Source organism: Notolepis coatsorum (genome assembly GCF_963971535.1).
Source record: "Notolepis coatsorum genome assembly, chromosome: 12".
NCBI lineage: Eukaryota > Metazoa > Chordata > Actinopteri > Aulopiformes > Paralepididae > Notolepis > Notolepis coatsorum.
In genome coordinates this window covers 100,718,928-100,741,144 of record NC_140176.1, presented here as the reverse complement: position 1 = coordinate 100,741,144, position 22,217 = coordinate 100,718,928, and the positions used below count along the sequence as shown (strand labels likewise).

General features: G+C 48.4%; 1 protein-coding gene across 1 annotated transcript in view; it reads left to right on the top strand.

The window, feature by feature from the left end:
• LOC311237989 (A disintegrin and metalloproteinase with thrombospondin motifs 19-like) overlaps positions 1 to 22,217 on the top strand; it is a gene marked incomplete at its 3' end in the record, with an annotated part of 279,286 nt that overhangs the window by 38,323 nt on the left and 218,746 nt on the right. Inside the window, 1 exon segment of the mRNA XM_084325960.1 lies at positions 6,470 to 6,624. Within this exon segment, the coding sequence (XP_084182086.1) occupies positions 6,470 to 6,624 (155 nt within the window).

Below are 22,217 nucleotides of genomic sequence, written 5' to 3'. Positions count from 1 at the left end.
AGCCTGCCTGTCAACCGTCATGTACACGTAGAGTTCAGAGGTCAACCAGGGACGTGAACCCAGCCCACCTCCAGTGTGACCACTGTGTCGGAACAGCTTTACTATTTCAATTATTTGAAATATAATTTTAATTAAATCTTTATTTTGAACATTCTCGAAGTCAACTTCCTGCCTGTTGTTGCTACGCAACTGCAGCGTGGGGGGAAACTGCCCAGCCTGGTACATTGTGTACGGTTCATTTAGTGCAGAAACGGATCGTTAAAGCGGCAAATTAAAGACAATCAAGCGGAATTTTCTTCAGTCCTTCACAATGCCAAAGAGCTGCTGTGTTACGCGTTGTACTAATGATAAAAACAGAAATCCAAATCGCAAGTTCTATGTCGTTTATGGCTTGCTCAGCACCTGTCTGCACTGTACTTCACTTCGTGCACGAGCACTGAATAAAAAATTCCACCATGTACCTTTACATCCCAACATCCGTCTGACCACACCCCTTTCCGCTTACCTTCATAAGCAGGTGTGTGGTCACCTACTCGCCTCCTTCTTCACTTTCACCACAAGGAAGTGCCTTCGGTAGATCCCCACTTGACGAGGTTGTTAGCTGAAGAAAGTTGAGACGTGTTTACATTGTGCTTATTTTTTTCTTCTCTCATAAATATTCTATAGAAAAATCTAAGTCATAATGTCTACTTCGGAGAGTCGCAGAGCCACTCTCCACCAGCGGTTCTCCATTTCCGCCTCCGTCGTGCGTTCTGGTGCAGGGCTGTTGCCTCGTGGTTGACAGCCACGCCCGGTAGGCGTCCGATGGGTAGTTTGCCTCTCCAAGGAGCTGGTGCACCGGTGCCGTCGCCTCTGCGATGGCCTGGTCCTGGCTCTGGTTCCTCTGCTTCCGGGGAATCGTCCGCTGTTGAGCGGCCGGTTCCTTTGGTTCCAGAGGATTTGAGACGCAAACTTTTTGCGTCTGCTCGCTCCCGTCGCAAGATGGTGGCTTGCAGACGCGAACGGCCTGGGTTTGGTGAGTTGCTGGAGCCCAGTGAGGATGCGTCGGTCTCTACCTGCCCGATGGAAACAGAGGATTACATGGTAGAGGCGGACGGGTTCTTATTTGAAGGCCCGGTGGAGACATGTATTCCGCCCGTCCAGGTAACACTGGAGGGGGGTGAAATGTCTCCTTGGGGCGCCTTGTTTGAAGATGTCGGGGAAGACCCTCGGACTCGTCGGCAGGATGCCCTACTATCAGCCACATCGGAGTGTGGCTCCTTGACCAGTCGAAGACTGCTGTATGTGAGGGATGCGGGCTCGGTGGAGGAAAGACTGCAGGGGGAACTGCGGGCTTTGTTTCCCGAGCTTATGGCGGTGGCGGCCGCTGCAAACGGCGTGCCGCTGCCGCAGCCACTGCCTGTTCCTGTCCCTGATGATCTAATAGGTCATCTCTGGCAACGTCGCCCGGTGAGAGGGGTGGACGTTGTCTACCCATTTTTCCCCTCAATGGGGGCCTATGTTCGTCGGGGCCAGGTGGTGTCCCACATCATGGGCCTCACCCCCGCCTACGTACAAGTTACGCGGGTGGCGGGTTTGGTCGAAGGTATGAGAGAGGGCGTGCCACGGCTTGATAGGCCGATGGCCGCGCTCCTCTGTCCGGAGGTGGTGTGGGAGCCGTTATGCAAGCCGGTTCCCCGGAAATCGGCGAGGCGGTTGGCTTACTGGAGCGACCAGTCATTTATCGCCGGAACACAATCTCTGGCTGCTGTGTCTAACATTCATGTCCGGGGTATTGACGGGCGGCATGGAGCTGAGTGATGAACAACATGACCAGCTCACCCAGTCGGCAGGAGCTGTCCTGCATCTGACTCAGCTGCAGGCCATAGCCGCTGGGAAAGTGCGCGCCCTGGCGACTCTGAACCAGCGCCACCTTTGGCTGGAGCAGGCCCGTGTACTGGAGAAGAAGAGAAGTCCTCTTCTGACGGCACCCCTCTCCTTTGCTGGACTGTTCGGGACGGCCCTGCAATTGATGACCTCGACGTGCAGAGAAATGGCAGAGGAGCGCTCCGTGCTCCAACCCCATTTTCCCCCTCCCGGCATCGCCGGTGGAGTCAGACGGCTACCACGTTGTCGAGCTTCCTCCGCCGTGGCTGCTGCTACTACCACCGCCACTGTTGGCCCTTCGAAGAAGGCCAGGAGGAGATAGGGCGCCGCCCATCTGCCGGCCCATCTGCGCCTGGAGGAGACGGTAGGGATCGCCGTGACCAGCCACCGATTGTCTACCGTCCCTCCGGGGCTTCCCGGGGTGGCAAATCCCGAGCAGCTCGAGGCGGCAGGCGCTGCTAAGCAGTGACTTTTTTCCCCTGTGGTCCCCTCTGTTTGCCCCTCCCCGGCCCTCTCATATAATTTGATTCAAAATAAAAAGTCCCCTCTAAAGGGCGACTGTATTTTTTGTTAACAAACTGTGTGTTCTTCACCAAAACATATGATGAGGTTGCAAAGTGTGAATCTTCACTTGTATGCATTGATAGGAGGGTTACGTTTGTGTTATGAGCTTAAGCAAGGTCTGCAGCCTACACTCGGTTATAGGAAGGTTTTCTACCTCGGCCTGAGACTCCACATGCAGGTAGAGGCTAGTTGTATGGTCTGTTGCTTACACAAGTAATGTTGAGCTACAACACTGTTGTGTTAGTTGCAGTAATGCTCGTATGAACACGTACCACGGCCCAGCCGTTTGCTCGCTCTATCAGTGTTTTTTCTGTGTACAACATAGGATGCGGGTGTAGGATTCACACACACACAAGACTTGGTTTTGTTGTAAACCCTGTTCACAGTTATCTGTGGGTAGCGTGCATTGTATTAGCTTGCGCTATTTCATTAGCATTCTACCAAAGGTATCATATGCTAAAGTTGTTATTGTGTGCAGGGGGAAGGGCTTGTGAGGGGGTACCGAATAAACCCCTCCTTCCCTCTTCTGATTGGTCAGGGGGGTTTACTCATCTCCTGTTAGGCCAGTCGGGGCCAAGCCGTTAGGCGACTTGGCAGGGAGGGGGGAGGGGGAAGGGTTGCCCTGACTCTGCTCCTATTAACAGACGTTGAGTGTTGGGTTTCCCCCGTCATAGCATACGTCACTACGCACGTTGCTATTTGACGATGGCTTCCGTGAGACGATCTGTTGTCAAAGTGTCGGGATAGAGCGTAGGACTTATGGGTCCACTACGCTCGATTTTATGTGTAACTTGAGTCGGTTGGTCACATGACTCGGAGTTACCATGGCTTTTTCATTCTACGACTCACGTGGGGAGGCTCTCTGGGGAATTTTCAGTCTAAAATCCTCTGTGATAGGGGTGACTGGATGTGAAAATGTAAACAGTTTTTACCCTCAGTTCTGTCAAATGGGATTCATGTCTGTTGGTGCTTCCTTCTTTTAAATAAAAGAGTGTGGGGTATAGGAGGCACCGCACCCTTCTTGTCGTTCCCCCAGGCGCCTTGGGGATTCAATAAAGGGTCTAAATAGCCTATTCATTGATGTGGTTGTGTCCCGACGCATGCATAGTGCTAGCTCTGGGTGTTCTGTTAAGAATCATGCGGGTAGCTAGTACGCCTTGGTTGCTTGTGGTTAAAACGGCGTTTTTATAAAGCAACTGGGATGGAGGTTTTGTCCTCTTCCCAGAACCTGTTACTGGTTCTCAACGGATTCTCGTTCATATCTGGGGGATGATAACGGAATGGATCTGAACATAGGTAGAGGGGTCTCACACCCTTGGGGTGGGCCACCGAGCGCGGTTCACACCGGCCCGTCTGGGTGGCTCCCTCTTTTCATGTTTTTAGATCAACACGCATATCTGCCCCTTCTCCTGGAGTAGGCATGTCGGCGTGGTAAGGGCACGGGACTGGTTCTGGTCACGCTGGTCCAGGTCAGTTAACCCGTTTGTCCGCCGGGGATGTAGATCTGCTGTTCTGGTACCCTGAGGGACTTGGGCTTTTTCCAGGGGGAAAAAGGCCGGGTCGGCCCGGGGCGTCACAAGGTTAGGCATTATAGAGATCCTTGTTGGGTACTTTTTTGTACCTGGCGCTATCATAAGGGGCTGGTTCTCTTCTCCGCACCTCTCTCACGCATGGCGGAGAGGGGGCTGTTGGGGTGGTCTTCTGGACCTCCTCTGGTAACCCTGTGTGCTTCCCGAGTCGCCGGGCCCGGTCTGAAGTAAAGTTTTGTTGATACCGTAGACCTGGGATAACCCTTTTTTCTTGAGGGGTTATAGGAACAACCACTGCATATGGTAACGACAGGGTGGTTGATTCCCTGGTGTGTTGGAGCAGTGTCAACTCCCGGGTTGTCCGGTTGAGTGTGCCCCTGCACGTTCATGGCGTCTGCCAATCATGTCAGCCATCTCTGCCTTGACCCCTCTGGGTGGTTTTTTTTTGATGGAGGCTTCGTCATGGTGGTCAACAATGCCAGCATCCGCCCCTTCCGCCGGGAGGGCTGTTTCAGCTGACTCCTTTGGCGCCTGTCTCGTCCGCAGTGCTCCAGGCTCAGGTTACAGCCTGTTGCCTGGTTTCCCCGGTACGCTGCCTGCTTCCGTTGGTTAACCTTTAGTGTTTACGGCCATGCTGACTGCCTGTATTACAGGGTCAGTATGCCAGGCGGTGTGCTATTGGGGGGAAAGAACCCGCTCTTGGAGGGGCCTTATCCGAATACGCTGGCGATGTGGGGGGCGGTGTCACTAGGTGACCACCTGGTGGGGTCTTGATGCCTGGCATCATTGACCTCTCCGGGCCCCCTTTTCCAGGGGATCCAGTCCCTTCAGTGGGTCTGGGTCTTCCTTCGCGCTCCGCTGCTACGGCCTTGCCACGGGGTTGGGTTTGCTCTTGACCCCGTGATTTTGGGGGCAGTAACGAGGTTGTTCCTTCGTTCGTTCCCAGGTGGCATGCGGGTTGTGCGTGTGTGTAGTCGTGGGGTCAAGCGACGGTCTGCTCACCCTGTGCGTTGGGTTGCTTGAGTGCCTCTTCGCACGGTCGGATCCGTCGCCCTCCCGTGAACCTCCAATAGGGGGGGTATCCTCCATTAGGGAGGGTCGGGGGGGCTCGGTCCTCCCCGGTCTGATGGTTGTGGGGGGCCTCAGCGGGGTACATTTGATCGGGTAGTGGCACACGTGGTACCACCACGTAAGATTAGATAAGATAAGCTCCTATCGGTTCGATATGATGTGATTAACGTTAGCTTAGCATGTAGCTACCACGACCACAACACCAGAGCTAGTTAGCCGAACGTTAGCCGCCAGCCACTTATTCCTCCGTGATGGTTTAAAACTTGCGATTTGGATTTCTGTGTTTGTTTTGTTATTAGTACAAAACGTAACATAGCAGCTTCAATTTGGGTATTTGAGAGATGGCCATGTCTGTATGTGTTTTGTATGGACATTATGTCAAGTCAATCAGGGGGAGCTTCTTTGAATCATATCTCGCCTTAGAATCACCAGAAAGGCTTTCAAAATAGTGAAATGCCATGTTGGCCTCAATATTTTCTCAAGTTCAAGTTCTTTAATAGTTGTCATACAGAAGTACAGAATACTTTCATACAAAATGCTTCTTACTGTTACGCTCCAGAGACTGTGCTAGACAAGATAGTATCAAATAACATAATAACATAATATAGCATGAATTTAGAAGAAGAAAATTAGGTCACAGTGTTCGGTATAGACATATGTACAATGTTCTGAGTTACCATATAATATACAATACACAATACTATGCAGTGTACTAATGTACAGTACTATCTAGTGCAAAGCAGAAATGGGATGAGGTACAATTTTAGGTACCAAAACAAATCGTATGAAAATGTTATGAAATGAACAAGAATGTGATAAAACATGTAATAAAAACGGACCTCAACGCATGCATTTGATGGTAGAAATCCGTATGGCCCCCCTATACCAAGATGGCGGCGGTCTCGTGACATCAGAGTGTCTTCGAGAATGTGAACAATTTAAATATTTAATAATTATAATTTTTTATAAAAATCAATAACAAAACTAAATAGTTAAAACAATATTAACCCCTTCTCTACTACTCAGTGATTGTGAATATACATCTTTCTAAGTCAAAATACAAGCCCTTGAAAATCATGTCCTTATATCTCTTTTTAAACAAATGGTTCATGTTTGGTCATCTAACTAACACACACTATAACACAGCTGTTGAGTGACAACCTTGTCTTCTAAAACTACAGTGGACATTTGACTCCATTTGAACCGTCGACCCAAATACACACAGAGCTGGTGTCTCTTATAGAGTCAAATAAGGACCCACGAAAGCCATTCAAAACAAATACAGCAATGTCGTCAACTGGAAAATAACTCTTTAATCTCTGAAAAAGTTAACCTTCAGCTAATCAAAACATTTTCTTTTAACAGTGTTTTTTTTTATTGTGATATGGTTTGCGATATATGGCCTTTATTATCGGGCTGATTGATCTTCCTCCACACAGACGGACATGTACATCGGTCACCACGGGGAGAAGATGCTGGAGAGCTTCTGTCGCTGGCAGCAGGAGGAGTACGGCAGAAAGAACGTCCTGTCTGACTTCAGCACGCCCTGGAGGGAGGACCTGCCCTCTGTGGACACAGCTGTCCTCATCACACGGTAGGCTCCTCCCCCTGTAGACACCGCCGTCATCATCACACGGTAGGCTCCTCCCCCTGTAGAGGATCCTCCCCCTGTAGAGGCCCCTCCCTCTGTAGAGGCTCCTCCCCCTGTAGAGGCTCCTCCCCCTGTCCTGATCACACAGAAGCCCCCCCCTGTAGAGGCCCCTCCCTCTGTAAAGGCTCCTCCCCCTGTAGAGGCTCCTCCCTCTAGAGGGTAGAGGTAGAATAAGTGCGCATCGGCTAGAATTCAGGTTGAACTCGCGATGCATCTGTTGTTAGCGTCTTTGCATCGGTCAAAACCGATATAATTTCCTCTCATCCACTTCTGTCAGCAGTGCACTGCACACAGCAGATACTATCTTTGCTTCGCTACTACAGAAGGCGAGAGCCGCGTCACAGTTATCAACAAACAGTGGAAGTCGAGGAGACATGAATTGAATTGTTAGTCGTTCAGCTAACGCTAAACTACAGTATCTAACTAACTAACGTGACTCTGCAACACCAGTTCCATTAGTGAGGAAATGGGGGGGGGGGGTATATTGACGACGCTTGACAACAGGTTCAAAGATAACTTCACATTTATTGGCAATTCGTTTCTTTATATCGCTTCCTCCAGGTTCAAACTGTGTTGTTGACAAAATGCCATCATGGTGTGGTTAGCTACGGAGCATCAGAACGCTCAAACTCGCTCTCGCGCTCGCTCGCTCTCGCGCTCTCTCTCTCTCTTGCTCGCTCTCGCGCTCGCTCGCTCTCGCGCTCTCTCTCTCTCTCTCTCTCTCTCTCTCTCTCTCTCTCTCTCTCTCTCTCTCTCTATCTCTCTCTCTCTCTCTCTCTCTCTCTCTCTCTCTCTCTCTCTACGTTCAATGATTTAAAGTGGCCAAACGTTACAATATAAATACTAACTGGATAGTTGATGATAAACATTTAATTTCATTATCTGAAATATTATAAAATTATTAAGTCTGCTATAAGCCATTATCCCTTTGTGTGTGATTATTATTGTCTCACAGTAGTGTGTATTGTGTGTGTGTGTGTGTTTAGCTAAAGTGGATAGAAAACACAGTACTGTGCAAAAGTCTTAGGCACCCAAGAGTTTTTATATAAATTGTCTTACAGTAGATTATTTAATTTGTAATAATAATATAAGCTGCATATAAGGAATACAACCAAATCCTCATAAAATTGTATCATTATTTTGCATCGTGTTGAATCGCATCCTATCGCCCAGAATCGCATTATGTTGAATCAAATCGTATCGAATCGTATCGTATCTCAACAGGGGTGAATCGTATCGCATCGCATCGCCCGGTGCTTCAAATGTATCGTTAATGTATCGTATCGTTGGCACCGTATCGAGATGCGCATCGCATCGGCCTCAGTGATGGAGATGCACATCCCTACTACACATGTGTCGGAGGAAGCATGTGATTGTGATAGTCTCCGCCCTCCCAGACCGACGGTAGGGGGTAGAGTGCGCAACGACCAGGAAGGGGATTGGGAATTGGCATAACGACTAACATTGGGATGGGAGAAAATCCGAAAAAGAAGGGGGGAAAAAGATAATTAAAAAAAAAATAATCACAATAAAATACACGTACCTTACGGTGAAATGCTTGGTTCTGTATGAGCCCCTGAGAGTGTGCTTCATACAGTAATATAGGATATACATATATACAAAATACAGTACAATATACAATCTAAAGTAGTACAAATGAGTAAACAGTGAGGTACAATGCAGAAAATGAGGTACACAACTTTGAGGTAAGGTACGATTGCAAATGAGGTATGAATGTCTTGCAAATCTCTTTAATAATAGATAAATATAATGTGGTGTTAAAGTGCCTAAAGTGAGTGTTTGTTTAAAAGTGAGTGTGTGCATGTGAATGTGTGTGCAATGAGTGTAGATGATGGGTTGTTACATGGAGTCATTGAGCATCCTGATGGCCTGGGGATAGAAGCTCCTTCTGAGTGTCTCTGTACTGGTCATGAGACTCCGGTAGCGCTTGCCTGACCGCAACAGTTCAAAGTGGCAGTTGTTTGGGTGGCTAGAGTCTGGTTATTCTCTTAGCCTTGGCCCTGCAACGCTTGGTGTACATGTCCTGGAGAGTGGGAAGCCTCCAATTGTGCGTTCGGCTGAACGTGCCACTCTCTGTAGATCTTCATGATCGGAATATCACCAGTTCGAGCCCTGGTCAAGGCCGTTGTCGGAAAGTAGTGTTGTTTTCCTGCAGGGAGCACTTTGTCCTCTGGACCTGTCAGTAACAATGCCCCTGTTACGGTGATAGGGACACCGTACAGCTGTGAGTGCCGTCCTTCGGATGAGATGCTAAAATCCAGACTGAATTCGGTCGTTAAAGAACCCAGGGCGCCTATCGCAAAGAGTAGGGGGTTCCCCCAACGTTCCTGGCCAAATCCCCAATCAGGTCTTTGACATCAAGGTCACCTAATCATCCCTCCTTTACCCTCCTTTAACCTTCTGGCTGATATCAATGCCTGTCTCCTGAGCCTTTCAGCCATTGTGTAGTGTGATGTGCCTGGCAGCCATTGAGTCTGCGTAGCCCAAGGTTGAGTGCTTTGCGTGTCTAGAAAAGCGCTATATAAATGCAATGATCATTCATTCATTCATTCATAAATAATTCAGTTGATTTTCTTCACCAGGCACTTCAAAAATCTGAATCACATGAATCATTCTCCAAATGCAATTCATGTAGTGTCTCTTTGATGATGAGGCAGAGACACATGTCAATAGATTCTCTGACGGGTGACGTGTTTTCCGGCTGCTCTCGAGCTATCGGGAAATGAATGGACTATTAATAGATCGCTCCTGGCTTCGTCTGTGGTCCATGCAGCTGTGGTCCCGTGAACAAAGCCTTCTAATATACATTTCTCTCTCCGATGAGGCAGGGGATTTAGAATTTTAAGCAGCAGTTTGGAAAAAGGAGAAATCGCTAGCCAATAGTAGCTTAGTGTCACAGATCAGGTGACTCAGCGCCAACAGTGCGTTCTCTGCAACATCCGGTCATTTAGTGTTTAGCAATTTGGCTTTTAAACATTGGAACGTTAACAAAACATAAAATCCTTTGGTGAAACACAATGGTCCCCTTAAAGGAAAACTCCAACATTTTGGGAAATTAGCTTACCATCTTCTCTAGAGAGAGAGACAAGAAGATAGATACACGTCTCCTCTCTGTGTGTTGAGTAGAAAGCTATCTGGCTGCATGTTAGCCTAGCTTAGCACAATGAATGGAAGCGGACATGACTGGGTAGCCTAGGCATTGTCCAACTAACACCTCTCCCGAAGGCTACTAGCTGGGTAGCTAGTTTTAAACTGCTAGTTTTAAACATCCCAATGTTAGTCGTTATGCCAATTCCCAATCCCCTTCCTGGTCGTTGCGCACTTACCCCCCCCCCCCCCCCCCCCTACCGTCGGTCTGGGAGGCCGGAGACTATCACATGCTTCCTCCGACACATGTGTACCCAGCCCACCACTTCTTTTCACCTGGCAGCGCAGACTCTCACTGGGGGAGTGTAACGTGTGGGAGGGTCACACTACCTCCCCCAGATCCTTCCCTCGCTGTGCAGGCGCCCCGACCGAACTGTAGGAGTCGCTGTTTTACAACGACCAGGACCAGCCCTCGCCGGGTTTCCCACCCGCTGACACTGCCAATTGTGTCAGTATGGACGACCGACCAAGCCGGAGGCACCGCAGCTGGATTCGATCCCACTGTCTCTGCGGTGGTAGACAGACGCTTAGTCCGCTGCGCTACCCGGCCGCCAAATACAGAAATTGTATACGTTTTATTAAGAGCATAATTAAAACAGTGTTTGAATATAACGGCATAGTTAAAAGTGGTTAAGGCTATACAAATACGTAATTAGTTATTGGCAAAGTGGGGAAAATACAGATTAGGATGGGAGAATACAACACAGAATACAGAAAAGAAGAATGCTACCTCGTCAGCTGAAGCGGTTAGCCTCTCGGTAACTCAGCCGGCCGCTTCATTCCATTCCGATACCCCCCGCGGGTCAGACGGTAACCGCATTAAGACGGAGAACTCGGTAAACTCCATGGGGAAAGATTTCAACACTTGTCAGCAGCCTCTGACGCGAGCTTTGCCCAGTTTTCATTTCGACTAAGCTTTTAATTAATGGGGGCGCATTGTTACACCAACCTTTAAATCACCTGGCTGGCCCAAATAATACTCTGTGTGCACACACGCACACTCACTTTATACACTTTATATATATATATTTATTCAAATTATTAATCCTTCACTACACTGTCTTTGTCCTGTGTCTGTTGTTGCTGTTGTTATGTGAAAAAAAGATGTATGGAAAAATGCATACACTGTAATTGCCGAAACAATTACCAATGTGTTTACACATATGGCTTATTAAAGGAATCTCAATCTGAATCTGGCACGCACACGCACACACGCACATGCACACACACGTCACACACACGCACGCACACATATTTTGACAGGACTTTATGACCCCGAACCACTCGTGCGCACATTCAAACGGCGAAGACAAAGAGAAAAAAAATACAGCAAGGAATAGTGAACATCTGTTGACCCTCAAAGTGATTTTCATAATACTGTTGACACGGAGGAGTAATCCAAAGGTTTGTTGTAGAAATCAGGTGGAAGATTAAAGAGACCTGTTCACATGATCATTTCACTTGGTTCAGTCGTACGGGCTGCTGCTGCTGCTGCTGCTGCTGCTGCTGAGTGAACCCAGAGTCATAACAACACCACATTCTGTGAAGCCACATCATCACGGCATAGTGCAGAACACCAAGCCTCCTGGGTCCAATACTACATTATTATTTCTACATTGTTCTGTTTTTTCCTAATAGTGCATTATTACCCAAGGAATATGGTAATTTACAAAGATATTTTAGGGTTATCATTTTAACAGTAGATTAATAGTAATAATAATAATAATAATAATAATAATAATAATAATAATAATAATAATAATAATAATAATAATAATAATAATAATAATAATAATAATAATATAATAATAATAATAATAATAATAATAATAATAATAATAATAATAATAATAAATAATAATTAATAATAATTAATAATAATAATAATAATAATAATAATAATAATAATAATAATAATAATAATAATAATAATAATAATAATAATAATAATAATAATAATAATAATAATAATAATAATAATAATAATAATTGTTGTGAAGGATCAGATTAAACCGAATATATATATTTATTTATGGATATATATTTAATAGTATTTGTATATCGTTTGATATCCCTTGTATATTCTTTGTACATATACACTGAATATCCCTTTAGTCTACTACAGCCCATAATAGTTCATTCTCTCATTGGACAAGAACCTGGCGCCAGCAGACAAGCCCCTTGAGTCAAGTTCAATAGTGCCGACGAACATGTCCCAACTAGCCCCGGTTCCGCGTAGGAATACGGCTACCGAAATACGAATGGTACTATTTGTTCACCGTGCATATGGCGCAAGTAAAGTAGAACTTTCTTTTAGTCCATTAGTCCTTTACCCTCCAACCTAGTAACAGACGTGAAGCCTCACCCACGACCCACGTGTGGTGCAGTATGGCCTATTTGGCCCCAGAATAGGCATTGAGACCTCGTGTAAATTCATAGCTGAATTGTCATAGTTTGGCACTGTACCGTCGAGTGGGACGTATTTCTATTAAGTTAATAATAGTCTGTTATGTATGGTGCATCGTTCGGTTAGAGTTCTAAAGTGAGCAGCACCCCCATCGTTTCCTCGCGTTATCTAGAGTCTTAACCAGGCTGGGCAGACCACGCGTGGTGCTTTCATCCGAGGAGTTCTGGGCGAGGACGAGTGGACCTGCACATTGGATTACCTACCCGGACGACTGCTGAGCCTATACGGCATGGAATATCTATTTGCTTTGGGTGCTTTGATTTGTGGAGCGGATAACAGCCAACGCCGGTGAGTGTTGGAATTACCCCCGAGAGGAGCCCAGGTGAGACGGCGCTCAACCCAGACCGAGGCCGCCTCGCTTCTCCTTCGTTGTGGACCTACAGCCTACAGCTACCGTCTACAAGAGGGCCCAAGTGTATTCATCTGTGGATCAAGATCCTGCGGGCACTGTGTTCTGTACCTGAATTCTCCCCAGGAATCGTTGGCCAGATGGGATGCAGCTGACGGCTCTCCAAACCCCCCCCCCCCCCCCTACTGACTTACAACCAGCAGGACCCCTTTAGTATCCCGCTATAATCCTTAAGTACCATCGCTATAGTTCCCTAAAGAACCAGGTTGTATACTTGCTTCCTGCGTAACCAGAGATTGGACATTCAGTGTTGATTTGCCTACGAATACTCATTTGCCTTACAAGTGCATTCAAATCATAAATGTAATTAAGTGAATGTTGTATATACCTTTTGCTATATTAAACCTTCGACTGTTATATTTGTGTGGACCTGATTTCATATGTGGGAAAGTGTTCATCATACTTAGATATCGTGTACTGTATGGCCAGAAGTTAAAGTACATCAAGCGGTAGTGGTTTAATGATACCATACTTATCAATACAGTCAGGGAATTGTACCCCTCAGTTACAATTGGTCCTTCGAGCCGGAGGGTAACTAGTGTAATATTAATATAGTGTTATTAATATTGAAATGGCCTATGATGAACACTCCACGAAACGGTCCTCCTAACGTAGAACGCCCGCGGCGCAGACGACAGACACCTCAGTACTTAGAGGATTACGCTGTCAGTCAACTACCTAGCCTTCTACAGACGGTAAACGCGGTAAAAGTAGAAAGTAAAATTATGTCTGACCTTAACGACCAGGTTACCCCGACCACAGAGGCCCTAGTGGGTTCTAATGTAACTGACCAAGCTCACGGTGGGGACCAGGAGGGAACAGACATGCCTTTACCCCCCGCCAATACCAAAGAAGTAGTCCCCGACCAGCTCCGGGAGGAAGACAACCCTCCAGAGGTGGAACCCTGCACGGAACAAGATGAGGAGAGCGCCGAGGAGATAGAGCTCCAGGACTCCCCAACGAGTACAGCCAGGAGCGGCTCACCTCTACAAGCGTCTTCCCCCAGCGAGGCGGAGAGGATGCTGTCACAGGCGTTCCTCGTCAGCCTGACAGCCTCTACCGAACGCGATCGACTCCAGGGTGAACGCGATCGACTTCAGGGTGAACGCGATCGACTCCAAACACAGCAACGGAGCGAAGAAGAGCACATACGCCTGGAGATGAGACGCCTTCAGACGGAAGAGAATACGGCAAGAGACCGGTCCGACACCCAGCGCGCCGCTGACGGTGCCCAAAGAGAAGCAGAGCGTGACATCGCTCTCATCCAGCGCGAAGCCGAGCGCGACAGACTACAGGGCGAGCGCGACAGACTACAAGCGCAGCTAATGGAGCAGCTGATCACCAAGGCAACACCCTCTCCCTCCGCCAGGGGTTCAAGGGCCTCATCGAGACAACAGTCAAGGGCAGCATCCCCTAACCGACCAAGCGACCCTGAACTTGAACACCAGAGAGAGCCTATACCCCCCGCAGACCCCCTTCCCCGACCGGTCCAAGCGAGACCCAGCTACAAGGAAGGAGCAGCATACACTGCGGAGAGGCTAAATAAACGACTACAGGATCTAGAGGACCTGACAGAAGAAGAAGAGGGAGAGGAGGAGAACCAAGCCCGACGACAGCACAGTACTCCACTGGACCAGGAGGTCCAGTACAGCCCAGGCTATACCCCCGCGGCGCTGCGCTACAGACCCCCGACTCTATTCACGGGTGAGCATGACGCACGACCAGCCCCGAGGAACAGCACCTGGACCAGCGGGCCATGGTACCCTGCCGGTACCAGCCCACAGAGAGGCGCAAGAGGAGACTCGCCTAGGAGGCCTCTCTCCCAACGCTCACCGATGTGCCAGCCATCCACGGCGTCATACATTGGCACACCGACGTTTCCAGACTTCACCCATGAGAATCGAGCACAGTACACGGAGCTCCGGATGTGCTTAGAGACAATGATGGTGGATGTTGTTGACGAACGCCACAAGTATGCAATATTACTGAAGCACCTGAAAGTACCCCGAGCGCACAATATAGCGCTAGCCTATGCCACCTCTACGACCCCATACACCGCGGCTCTAGCAGCGCTGGACCAGAGATATGGACGTATATGGGATTACGTAATCCAAGAGATAAGGCATATTGACCGCCTACCCCCAGCAACAGACAATCGCTCACTAGACGACCTGTCTATAAAAGTGCAGTCCCTGGTAGGGATGCTGGGAGCGCAATGAGAAAAGGGTATGCACGAGCTATACGCCAACTCTAACGTCGAGAGGATTTTAGAGAAGCTGCCGCCCGCCAGACAAGAGCGCTTTAGGCGGCAAAGAGACCACCGTGATCCTAACGGTCCCGAACCATCCCTCCTCGATTTAGCCGACTTCCTGACGAGAGAAGTCAGCAGCCTACGCTTGGATACATTCGTGCGGAGCACACCAAGCTCCAGAGAGGGACCTAGGAGAGTAAACGATGGAAGAAGATCAGTGACTGTCATGCACCAATCAGAATCAGTACCGAGCAGTAAGAACCACAGTACCCCCTCGAGAAAAGAGAAGTGGAAGATGGTGTGCCCGTACTGCGAGAAGGAACACTGGCTGTCACAATGTGACCTGTTCAAGAAGATGAATGCAGAAGAAGTGAGTCAATGGATAAAGTCCAACAGGCGCTGTTACCGATGTGCGCGCAGTCACATGGCAGCCGAGTGCCGCCTAAAGAAGAGGTGCAGTCGGTGTGACGGAGCCCACCTAGATGTCCTACACGACAGTAACAGAAGAAAGCCTGCACCTGTACCATCGAGCAGCACAAAGGCAAGTGTCATGTACATTGACCCCGCCAGCAGCAGCGGCGCCCAGGTGCTCTTAAAGGTAGTCCGTGTAACATTGAGCCACCAAGATAAAGTCATGGACACTTACGCCGTCCTTGATGACGGGTCAGAGAAGACCCTTCTCCTCGCATCCGCTGCGGCCCAGCTGGGACTGCGGGGGAGCGAGAACCAGATGACGATTCGGACAATAAGAAGAGATTTAAAGACGATAAAAGGCGAGAATGTCTCCTTCACTATCGCAGCAAGCGGGCAGCCAGAGAGACGGTATAGGATTACAAATGCTTTCACCAGCCAAGAAATAGGACTATCGCAGTACACCTACCCCATCGCCAAACTGATGGATAAATATGTGCACCTGCGTCAACTACCTATCCCGCTCATAGACGGCGCCACCCCGACCCTGCTGATAGGCTCCGACCATGCAGACCTCATAGTCCCGATAGACCGGGTCCATACAGGACCCAGAGGCTGTCCTGCAGCAGTCGAGACCCGCCTAGGATGGACACTACAAGGCCCCCTCGCTAAATCTCTCAACCGAACAGCAGCCACTAGCTGCCTCCACTCCAGAGTGACAGAAGAAGACACCACTCTCCTGCAGCATGTCGAGAGGCTATGGACACTAGAGACAATGCCCTTTAAGAACGAAAAGAAAGACATTCGTTCTAAAGAAGACATTTACGCCATAAACCTCCTCGAGCAAGGGACAAAGAGAGTCACAGTCAGCGGAGTGATGAGATACGCAACTCCACTCCTGAGGCGAGAGGGAATGCCCACCTTACACGCCACGAAAGAAGCTACGGAGCGGTATCTATTGAACACAGAGCGGCGCCTAGCCAAAGACCCCGCTCAAGAGAGTGTGTACCGCGCTGAGATTGAGAAGCTAATCACAGCGAGACACGTAATGAAGATTGACATTAAAGAGGCCGATCAGACGACCGAATCATGGTACGTGCCGCACCACAAGGTCTACCACAACGGCAAGGATCGCATTGTGTTTAACTGCAGCTACCAGATCGGATCCCAGAATCTGAATAAAGAGCTCTTGCCCGGCCCCACACTCGGCCCCTCTCTACTAGGCGTGCTACTACGCTTCCGCCAGGACAAGGTGGCTATCAGCGGGGATATCAAAGGGATGTTCCTGCAGGTGAGACTAGTGGAGGAGGATAAGCCCCTACTGCGGTTCCTATGGAGAGAGAGGATCGGAGATGAGCACCCAGCCATCTACCAATGGGAAGTCCTCCCCTTCGGAACCACATGCAGCCCGTGCTGTGCTACATTTGCACTGCAGAAACACGTCGCAGAGGACCCAGCAGCAGATGAAGAGGTCCGACACAGTGTGAAGAACAGTTTCTACGTGGACAACTGTTTACAAAGCGTTTCGACTCAAGAAGAAGCCGAGGCTCTCCTACTCAAGCTACGCGCCTCCCTGATCAAAGGCGGCTTTGATCTCAGGCAGTGGGCCAGCAGCGACCCGCAAGTACTGCGCAGCCTCTCCCCCGCGGACAAGGCCGCCAGTAGCGAGACCTGGATGGCAACCATCCCAGGAGAAGCCCAAGAAATGACACTAGGACTAGTCTGGCGCCTCAAAACAGACTCGCTCCACTATAGACACAAACCCCTGACCACGGAGCAGGGAAGGTCGACGGCGATACCGACCACCAGACGGAGTGTGTACAGAACACTCGCCAGACAATATGACCCGTTGGGATGTATTCTACCTTACACCACCAGGGCAAAGATGATTGTACGAGCACTATGGGACAAGGACCAGGGCTGGGACGACCCAATACCCGCACACCTTGCCTCCACATGGAGAGAGTGGGAGATGGAACTCCGCTCACTCCCAGGCGTCAACATACGCCGCAGCTACTTCCCACCCACAGTGAGGCCAGAGACATGCAAGATGGATCTACACGTCTTCAGCGACGCCTCCGAAGTAGCCTATGGATCTGTGGCCTACTTGCGTGCCCAAGAGAAGGGAGGAGAGATACACACCGCTTTCATCCTGGCTCGCTCAAGAATAGCCCCACGAAAGCAACAATCTATCCCGCGTCTAGAGCTCTGCGCAGCCCTAGCAGGAGCGCATCTAGCCACGTTAATCCAACGTGAACTCACCATCCCGGTGCAAAGAACAATCTTGTGGTCAGACTCTACGACAGTACTCACATGGATCAAGTCTGATTCATGCAGATACAAGGTCTTCGTGGGAGTCAGAGTCACAGAGATTCAAGAGTTAACAGAAGCAGCAAGCTGGCGGTATGTGGACACCAAACACAACCCAGCTGACGTCATCACCCGGGGAATGTCCCTAGATGACCTCACCCGTCACAACATCTACAGTGACGGACCAGAGTTCCTCAAGCTCCCGGAAGAAGAGTGGCCTACGCCCACCCCACGGGAGGCGAGTAAAGAGGAGGCTGAAAACAAGAAACCTATGTTCTGTGGATTGAGCACAGTCGCCTCCACAGACCCCAACATAGATGACTGCCTCACCCTACAGAGTGCGCAGCTAAAGACATTCCTGTGGCACCACCCAGAGATTCAGCCCACCACTGACATTTCAGCAGCTGACTACGAAGAAGCAGAACTTCTTCTACTACAACGAGCCCAGAGAGACTCGTTCCCCGATGAGCTAGACTGTCTACAGGGAGGAAAGCCCGTCCCATCAGACAGCAGACTGCTCCACCTGGCACCCGAGAGTGACGCCCATAATCTCATCAGAGTGGGTGGTCGTCTGCGGAGAGCCCCCGACCTACCGGATGACGTTAAGTACCCGATAGTCTTGAACAGCCGACACAAGGTCACAGAGCTGATCATAAAGAAATACGACGAGGATGTGCACCACGCAGGAGCAGAGAGAGTCTTCGCGGAGATCAGACGTCGCTATTGGATACTTCAAGGGAGAGAAGCAGTGCGACGCTTCCAGCGAACCTGTCTAGACTGCCGAAAGTGGCGCGCGCAGCCCAGCATACCCCGGATGGCTGACCTACCTCCCTGTCGCCTCCGACTCGGCGACAAGCCCTTTCACTCCACAGGCATGGACTGTTTTGGCCCGTTGTATATAAAGAAAGGAAGAGGAACCGAGAAGCGGTGGGGTATTGTATTCAAATGCATGACCACCAGAGCGATACATATCGAACTCCTTCCAACCATGAGCACAGACTCATTCCTTATGGCCTTCCGAAGATTCACATCGCGGAAAGGAAAACCGTCTACATTGTTGTCTGATCACGGGACAAACTTCAAAGGCGGAGAAAGAGAGCTGAGAGAGAGCTTCCAAGCTATGGGCCCAGAACTTAAGACCCACCTCGCTCCATCCCAGATTGACTTCCAGTTTAATCCCCCGAACACACCCCACTTTGGTGGAACCTGGGAACGAGAAGTACGTTCTATAAAGACAGCCCTGTACGCCGTGCTTGGGGCCCAGACTGTGGCGGAAGAAGTCCTAATGACAGTCCTCACGGAGATCGAGGGAGTATTGAACTCCAAGCCCCTCGGTTACGTCTCAAGTGATGTAGCAGATGTCGACCCAGTCACCCCCAACACACTCTTGATGTTGCGGCTGGACCCCGCGCTACCCCAGACAATGTACAGGCCTGAAGAAGCGAACGGCCGAAGAATGTGGAGGTACAGTCAAGTACTGGCTGACAAGTTTTGGAATAGCTTCCTACTCCACTATCTACCGTCTCTACAGACCCGCCAGAAGTGGGTAAAAGAGAGAGACAATTTGACAGAAGGAACAGTCGTTATGATTATCGACCAGTCACTACCCAGAGCTATGTGGCCGGCTGGCCGCGTAAGCAAAGTGATCACCGGTGCCGATGGCAAGGTCCGAGCAGCTGAAGTGCTCGTCCAAGGGCGGACTTACACACGACCCGTGGCGAGGCTAATAGAACTGCCAAGACTCCCAGATACTATCGATGACGACCATGACCCCACGACTTTGTGAGTTGACTGACCCTTACAGCGGACCTTGAGTGGTAGACAGTGCGGTTAATCTGTCTCTGCTTAGCTAATTAGGTGGGACTAATTAGGGGGCGGCTGTTGTGAAGGATCAGATTAAACCGAATATATATATTTATTTATGGATATATATTTAATAGTATTTGTATATCGTTTGATATCCCTTGTATATTCTTTGTACATATACACTGAATATCCCTTTAGTCTACTACAGCCCATAATAGTTCATTCTCTCATTGGACAAGAACCTGGCGCCAGCAGACAAGCCCCTTGAGTCAAGTTCAATAGTGCCGACGAACATGTCCCAACTAGCCCCGGTTCCGCGTAGGAATACGGCTACCGAAATACGAATGGTACTATTTGTTCACCGTGCATATAAATATGGCGCAAGTAAAGTAGAACTTTCTTTTAGTCCATTAGTCCTTTACCCTCCAACCTAGTAACAGACGTGAAGCCTCACCCACGACCCACGTGTGGTGCAGTATGGCCTATTTGGCCCCAGAATAGGCATTGAGACCTTGTGTAAATTCATAGCTGAATTGTCATAGTTTGGCACTGTACCGTCGAGTGGGACGTATTTCTATTAAGTTAATAATAGTCTGTTATGTATGGTGCATCGTTCGGTTAGAGTTCTAAAGTGAGCAGCACCCCCATCGTTTCCTCGCGTTATCTAGAGTCTTAACCAGGCTGGGCAGACCACGCGTGGTGCTTTCATCCGAGGAGTTCTGGGCGAGGACGAGTGGACCTGCACATTGGATTACCTACCCGGACGACTGCTGAGCCTATACGGCATGGAATATCTATTTGCTTTGGGTGCTTTGATTTGTGGAGCGGATAACAGCCAACGCCGGTGAGTGTTGGAATTACCCCCGAGAGGAGCCCAGGTGAGACGGCGCTCAACCCAGACCGAGGCCGGCTCGCTTCTCCTTCGTTGTGGACCTACAGCCTACAGCTACCGTCTACAAGAGGGCCCAAGTGTATTCATCTGTGGATCAAGATCCTGCGGGCACTGTGTTCTGTACCTGAATTCTCCCCAGGAATCGTTGGCCAGATGGGATGCAGCTGACGGCTCTCCAAACCCCCCCCCCCCCCCCCCCTACTGACTTACAACCAGCAGGACCCCTTTAGTATCCCGCTATAATCCTTAAGTACCATCGCTATAGTTCCCTAAAGAACCAGGTTGTATAATTGCTTCCTGCGTAACCAGAGATTGGACATTCAGTGTTGATTTGCCTACGAATACTCATTTGCCTTACAAGTGCATTCAAATCATAAATGTAATTAAGTGAATGTTGTATATACCTTTTGCTATATTAAACCTTCGACTGTTATATTTGTGTGGACCTGATTTCATATGTGGGAAAGTGTTCATCATACTTAGATATCGTGTACTGTATGGCCAGAAGTTAAAGTACATCAAGCGGTAGTGGTTTAATGATACCATACTTATCAATACAGTCAGGGAATTGTACCCCTCAGTTACAATAATAATAATAATAATAATAATAATAATGATAATAATATACAATAATACTAATAATGATAATAGTAATAGTAATAGTAATTATTGTAAAGGTAAAGTGTTGCTATTGAGCTCATCTTTATAGGGAGGTGTAGTTTAGTTTAGTTTACTCAGTTTATTTGATCAGGGTCAGTGCATATCAATCAACAGTTTATACATTTATGAATGAATACAAATTAAAACTGTAAATATGCCAACATTAGCCGGGTTGCTAGTTTTCAGTTGTAGTCCCTGGGCTAGATGTTTAAGCCAGAAAAGAAACAGAAAAATAGAAGGATATTAAAGCTAATATAAAAACAGTTTAAAACATATTCTGTACATTCACTCTCTAGGTATTCGTGCATCTATCAAAAAATAATAATAAAATAAAAATAAAAACAGTGTAGGCCTACAGGGACAAATCAAAGCTATACATCTATAAACATTGTATAGGCAGGCACACATATGGGAGGCACACCATATGATAATCACTAGAGATGTCCGATATTATCGGCCGATATCGGCATTAAAATGTGATATCGGAAAATATCGGTATCGGTTTTCAAAAAAAAAAAAAAAATATTTAGTTTTTTAATTTAATTTTACATTTCTATAACCTTTATTTATCCAGGCAAGCAAGTAAGAACAAATTCAGATTTTATTTATTGTCAAAAGTATGCATAATGTTGTGTTAATTCCACAACAAGAGATATGTAATGTTAATTACCTGATATTATTCAGTTTTTTGGGGGGAAACCCTGCATATATCGGTATCGGTTGATATCGGTTGATATCGGTATCGGAAATTAAGAGTTGGACAATATCGGTATATCGGTATCGGTAAAAAAGCCAATATCGAGCATCCCTAATAATCACACATATGCACACATATACATAATCATAAACCACATAATCACAATAAGGACAGTCAGGCTAGTAGGCAAGCATACAGGGGCTGGGCAGCTGGACTGCGACGTGACTTGCTAATGGTCGTGGTCACAGACCTGATTTTGTAACAGCCATGATTTTAGAGTGTGTGAAGGACCTGAGTGTATCAGTACTGCGGATGTGTGATGGGATGGTGTTCCAGAACTCTGCAGCTCTGATCGAGAAGGCTGATTTGCTAAATGCACCTTTTCTCCCTGGTATGATGACATTTCCCTCTAGCACTGTTCTGGTGAACCTGCTGTTTTCTGTTAAGAACTGTGAGAGAGGTGGT